The following is a 6,051-nucleotide window of genomic DNA, read 5'->3' on the forward strand; positions in this document are numbered from 1 at the left end:
GAAGTGAAGTAATAAAAAACTATCTCTAAAGATATACCGTGCTAGTTATTTGCTATAATTAAGATATCTATCCTCTGATCTGTAATCCAATTAATTATATCATGTGATCTGGCAATATAATTAAAAAATATATCCAATTGCTAGCATATTTTTATGGCGAATGAAAATAGAATTCGAAAGGTCAATGAATAACGGAAGTACATAAGAAACGATTAGCACGCCGAATTAGAAAAGAGGGAACACTTTTTAAAGGGTACGAAGAAATAAAGGTAGGGCTTCAAAGCAGGCCTGGAATTTGACGGCCACCTCTACGTGTCACTTTTAAAGGTATGAAGAAATAAAGGTAGCGCTTCAAGGTAGCGCTTCAAAGCAGGCCTGGAATTTGACAGCCACTACTTTTAAAGGTATGAAGAAATAAAGGTCGCGCTTCAAAGCAGGCTTGGAATTTGACAGCCACCTCTACCTTTCAAAGCAGGCTTGGAATTTGACAGCCACCTCTACCTGTCAAATTAATATACGATAAATGTAAAAATTTTAATTTACTAAGTTTCTAAATTCATATAAAAATACATAAACTATTCTTAAAAATCATATTAAAATATTTTACATCTCTACCTGTCAAATTAATATACCATAAATATAAAAAATTTAATTTACTAAGTTTCTAAATTCATATAAAAATATATAAACTATTCTTTAAAATCATATTAAAATATTTTAAAATTGATTCAATTATCACAAGTTTAAACTCATAAAAATTTACAAACTATCCTAAAAAAAATATTAAAATATATTTAAAATTAGAAACAATAAATCTTACCATTTTAAAATATTCTAAATAAATTTATATTTTTTATAAAAAACATTCTACAAGAATTTATATCAATATTACGAATTATAATACCATATAATATATATTATCTATTATTATAATTTTTTACTTAAATTTATATTTTTTATAAAAAACATTCTACAAGAATTTATATCAATATTACGAATTATAATACCATATAATATATATTATCTATTATTATAATTTTTTACTGTTTATTAATTATTTGAAATGTCATATGTATGTCTATACAAAAATATAACATGTCATATATTATTTTTTTGAAATGTCATATGTACGTCTATACAAAAATATAACATGTCATATATTATTTTTTAATGTTTATTAATTATTTGAAATGTCATATGTACGTCTATACAAAAATATAGCATGTCATATATTATTTTTTACTGTTTATTAATTATTTGAAATGTCATATGTACGCCTTTACAAAAATATAGCAAAAATATACGGTCCAAAAGTGAAAAAACGGCCATTTAGCCTGTCAAATTCCAGGCAAAACGGCCTAATTCCAGGCCTGCTTCAAAGGAAAGCTTATTGTTATTATTAAACTAATAAATCCATGTGCAGAATATGATCGTTGCAGTAAAAAAGTACTCAGTCCTACTCAACAATTTAAACGAGAAAAGCTTAAGGTGCATTCCAGTAATACTGAATCCTGACACCAAAAATTATGAAGGCCATTCATTGGCTTAACTTTTGTCGGTGGCTTAGCGTGTGGGGCATAGGATCAGAGTTGAAATCTTTTGTTACAAAAGATTCAAACTGCACCTCCATTCCAGGGAAGCATTATATATGCCATTCAAATATAATTACATAACATATATCAAACGTTTCACAAGTATAGTGCTAGTATTTTTCAAACTAACTGCCAGAGACAACCTCTTACCATTGAGACAACGTTAGGTTATTCATAGTGCAACAAGGTTAGGTTATTCACAGTGCAACAGAGCCCGAGACTCATGGAAAATCTGTATGTATAGTTCAATATGAAGATTCTGATCATTTTATGCTCAAGAATAAAAATGAATGCTTCTGCCGCCAAACAACTACTAACCAGATTCAAAGGCGATATCAGAAGAAACTGAAGATTCTGATCATTTTATGCTCATGAATTCCACTCCATAGACAGTATGGCATTGCTCTAAAAATGAAAAAGCAGGGCACTGCAGATAAAATAAGATAGACCATTCTAAACAATTCAATCAGAACGCCATCAATAATTATCATTCTTGAGCTCAAAATACTTTGAAATGTACATTTAGTATTTACAAGAAACTCCTGAAGATAAAGGGCAATTGGAATCATTGATATTGCTTTGGGATTGCTTCGGAAATCAAAAGCTGCGTCCCTCACAATAGTCAGTGTGATTTGATTTATATACATTTCTTTCCATGTCATAAACATGGTGAAACAACAATCAAGAGTCCCTGGGGATTTCTATGCTTAGCTTGTAATTTCTGGTCATGCAAGACACAAACTGAATGGTGAGACTCAAATGTCACCAAACAAATCAATGTGGTTGAATACTCCGTATGATACATGCAGCAAAATAACTCTTCGTTTGGAAATACAATTGGATTGAAACTGCCTGATTATTCTGAGTTGATTATTCTGAGTCACTTTCTGCTCTCCCCATAGCTTTCAATCCCCTCGGTCTCTGCGTCAATTACACATTGAATTTGTTAGCGAAAGGAACAACTAAGGCATAAATAATGTAAGAGATATTTGCAAGAAATCAGAAGAAACTGTGGAAGAAATAACTGAGAAATTACCTTCTTTATACATTTCTTTTCCCTGACTTCATATCGTTCTTGACAAATATCGCTAAGCCAACCACCAGGGATGACATTCTGCCAAAAAACATCCAAACTTACAATTAATCAATGTGTTCCACTTTCAGGCAGCTAATGTTCTTATATACTTTTATCATTAGCAGCAGTTGCCATTGCATGTACTAGTTGCAAATTATTTTAAATAACAGGGTATCTCTAAGCATCAACAAATGCAAACAAATACTAAGGCACATCCAAATTTTCCTTTAAAGACAAGTGTGAATCTGTTACTGAAAATGTGAACAAGAAATTCTCAGCACGGATCCCAAAAAGTTAAATGGGGAAAGAATGGGAAGGAAAGAACAATATTAGGGTAAAAACAACAATTTTTCAAGAAAAACAATTACAAAATCCTGTTCTGCAAAAATGTTGAATAAAGACACAAAAGATTTTCAACAAAGAGGAATGCATGATTATTGCCATGTGCAATCTATTTTGTATGCATATTGTACTTTTTAAGAAAAGAAAACACTCTGTTCTAGTGGCTGAATTCCAGTTTACAGAATATAATTTTTTTCCCTGCATTATCAAGAAGAGCAAGACTGTTCGTGTGAATGTCATGCTTCATGGCATAAGTGCTCCAACAAAATCAGCTAGATATTATCAACTTTCAAGAGCTATATCAACAGGAGAATTTTGGTCATCTCTTTAAAATAAATGACAACAGAAAAAAGTCGCACAGTAAAAACCACGGACACCTGGTGCATCTATTTGTTCAAGAAATTTCCAAATGGGTTAGCAGAACTAAGAAAGCATGGATTCCGGCCCGCCATGGATATCACTTGTAATGAAAACATATATATGTGAACTATGACACTATAGGCTGCACGTGGGTTACCATGGCGAGGGGTGCACTATTCCATGAAACTATAGATCAGAAATGAAAAAAGGAATATTTTTCCAGAAAACTCCGAGTGATCAATGTTTAGGAGGAATTCTCAACATTCACTATTGGGGGAGGGGGAAAGGGCTGCACCCGCTTGGTAGATTTACAGGCAAAATTCAACTTTAGTCTAGATGGCAATTTCCAGCAAACGGCTATTGACATACTTTACAGTACCCTACTCTAAATTTTAGGAAGTCCGCCTCTATGGAATCGGTAGGTAAGCTAATAAACTTAAGGAAGCTTGTTTCCCAAGAAACCTTGGCAGCCAAAATAGAAAATAGAATGATGTTATTGACTTGGAATTACAATACAATGTTCTGATGTTCTATATTCTATCTTTGCCCTCTCAAGCCTTAAATGAAAAGATTACAGTGAGTAATATTATATAGATAGCAATTTCAGATTCAATTGGGGCAACTTATCAGCAAATGGCTTATGAATCTTACTTTTTAGTACCCTACTATGAAATTCTAGGAAACCCCAATTTATAAGACCAAAAAGTGAGCTAATAAACTTGGGGAAGCCGATCCCTCAAGAAATCTTGAGAGCAAAAACAATAGAAAGACAATTTTAACTGGCAATTAATAAATGTTCTGATGTTCCCTGTTCTATCTTTGCCCTCCCAAGGCTTAAAACAAAAGATAAATATAAGAGATGGGAAAAGCACAAAATAAATACTCACATGGATTGCCCTCTGAATACACTTGAGGCGCTTTTTGGGTCGCAAAGGCAATTTTGAGCCCTTCATTGCAAGGAAATCTTCCTCTTTTTCGCCATGCGAGAGACTCAGACACACATTTGGCCAAACAAAAGTCTCCATATTCAAGGCCTTGTTGTCTTGCACTGTGTTCGCTCCGTTTGAATAATTGCTGCTCCTGGTGCACATTATATTATTAACCTTATTTTGCGGCCTACTACTCTCTGGAGGAAGTGGCAAAGCATGAGAGCTACTATTGTTGCAGGGCAGTGCTATCTTTTCATCTAGGGAACAAGGGATTACTACTGCAGCAGCTTCTTTGTCAGCTCTAACAACGCGCCTGTCGAATCGAATGGCGGGTTTATTCTCCATAGCCTCCTCGGCCTGCTTTAGGTGTGGCTTATCCCATGTCATACGCTTGCGGGCTCCCCATTGAAAATATTCCCCAGAAGAAATTGCATTTTTCAAAGTTGTCGCCATCTGAAATCCTTTCAGCTTAGTGTCTCAAAGTCCCAAAGGGGAAAAAAACCTCTGAAATCCTTAAATTTGAGGCACTAGAAACAGAGAAATCAACGAACAAAACCTTGATTCCTTAGAAACCCGGAATTTTAAACAGGTTGCGCGAAAAATACTAAATCCTCAAGGATTCAAGAAATTCTTGAAAAGCCCTACATAATCCTCGATTTTCAAGCCAAAATCCACACTCCCATCAAAACCCCAAAACGTCCTTGGTTGACGTTAAAATCATCATTAGCTGCCATGAATTTCTTTTCTCTTTTCAACCAAATGAAATCTAAATTGCTAATTCCTTCAAAAGGGCTTCATTGATCAACTTAAACTACTAAAAGGAAATGTATTCCCTGCATAAAAAAAGCCCCCAATAAAATAAAATCAAATGTTGGCTAACAAACTAAGACTGCTCAATTGCCAGGCCAAATTTTCAGCAAAAGAAAACCAGATTTCATTAAAAAACAATCTTAAATGGCAGCATACCGTACCTTCAGTGGGGTGGGTGAAATCTTATTAGAAAAATTCAAATAATTTGCCAGATAGACTTGCTGGTAGAAATCATTGCAACGCGCAGGTGAAGATCAAGATCCCAAATACTTCAATACGGCCACCTTATCAAGCAATTCACAGCTATTTTTAACAATCTGCATTCTAATTTTCCTAGTGTTTACAAGTCTTCCGCCTCTATAGAATTATATATATGTGCTCTACTTTTAATTCTATTTTTAATTCATTTAAAATTTTCTCCAACGATTCTATCCGTCGCCTCAGCTGCACCGTTGGATTAGCCGAATCGACGGCAGTGGGTCATCGGCCTTCACTTTTCAAAGGCAAGTAAATTCTTAGCCGTGGATTCTTGGTAAGGTGACGCGTGTCAATATCGACAGCAAAGCTGCTAAAACGAACATCAACGGGTTACCAAATCATGGGAGATAAAGTCCAGAAAGAATTAATACATTCCAACATTAATACGCATGTCAGCTAATTTGTCATAGTTGTCGCTTTCATATTCTTTCCGACATTTTAAATGTAAAATTATTATCAATAGAATTGTGGCACCCAGTTTTTATTATTTCTAAAACCGACGGAAATATCAATTTCTGATGTAATATGTATTGCTTTTAAGTTTTACTTTAACATAATTCTAATAATTTTTCAATCATCTCAATTATAAACATAAAAAGGAAAGAATTGATGCAATAAGGGATGAGTTTGATACTCTTCAGACTTGTCCTAGACTAGTCCAACTGATATCTGCAACATTTCCAAA

The 6,051-nt window shown here is 33.8% G+C and overlaps 1 protein-coding gene across 1 annotated transcript; it reads right to left on the reverse strand.

The window, feature by feature from the left end:
* Positions 1-2,053: 2,053 nt before the first annotated feature.
* LOC131049977 (uncharacterized) lies at positions 2,054-5,469 on the reverse strand. Its single transcript, XM_057984094.2, has 4 exons — positions 5,270-5,469; positions 4,257-5,131; positions 2,629-2,706; positions 2,054-2,513 (listed from the first exon to the last, which is right to left on the reverse strand). Exons 2-4 carry the CDS (start codon positions 4,749-4,751, stop codon positions 2,463-2,465), a joined length of 624 nt encoding a protein of 207 aa, XP_057840077.1. The 5' UTR covers positions 4,752-5,131; positions 5,270-5,469; the 3' UTR covers positions 2,054-2,462.
* Positions 5,470-6,051: the final 582 nt, after the last annotated feature.

The sequence above is a fragment of the Cryptomeria japonica genome, chromosome 2 (genome assembly GCF_030272615.1).
Source record: "Cryptomeria japonica chromosome 2, Sugi_1.0, whole genome shotgun sequence".
NCBI classification, from domain to species: Eukaryota; Viridiplantae; Streptophyta; class Pinopsida; order Cupressales; family Cupressaceae; genus Cryptomeria; species Cryptomeria japonica.

Coding starts and splice junctions, on each gene's coding strand:
- LOC131049977 (XM_057984094.2), bottom strand. CDS start 4,751: ATGGCGACAACTTTGAAAAATGCAATTTCTTCTGGGGAATATTTTCAA. Junction 2,707..4,256: donor GTATTCAGAGGGCAATCCAT/GTGAGTATTTAT, acceptor GTTTTTTGGCAG/AATGTCATCCCTGGTGGTTG. Junction 2,514..2,628: donor AAAAGAAATGTATAAAGAAG/GTAATTTCTCAG, acceptor TAATTGACGCAG/AGACCGAGGGGATTGAAAGC.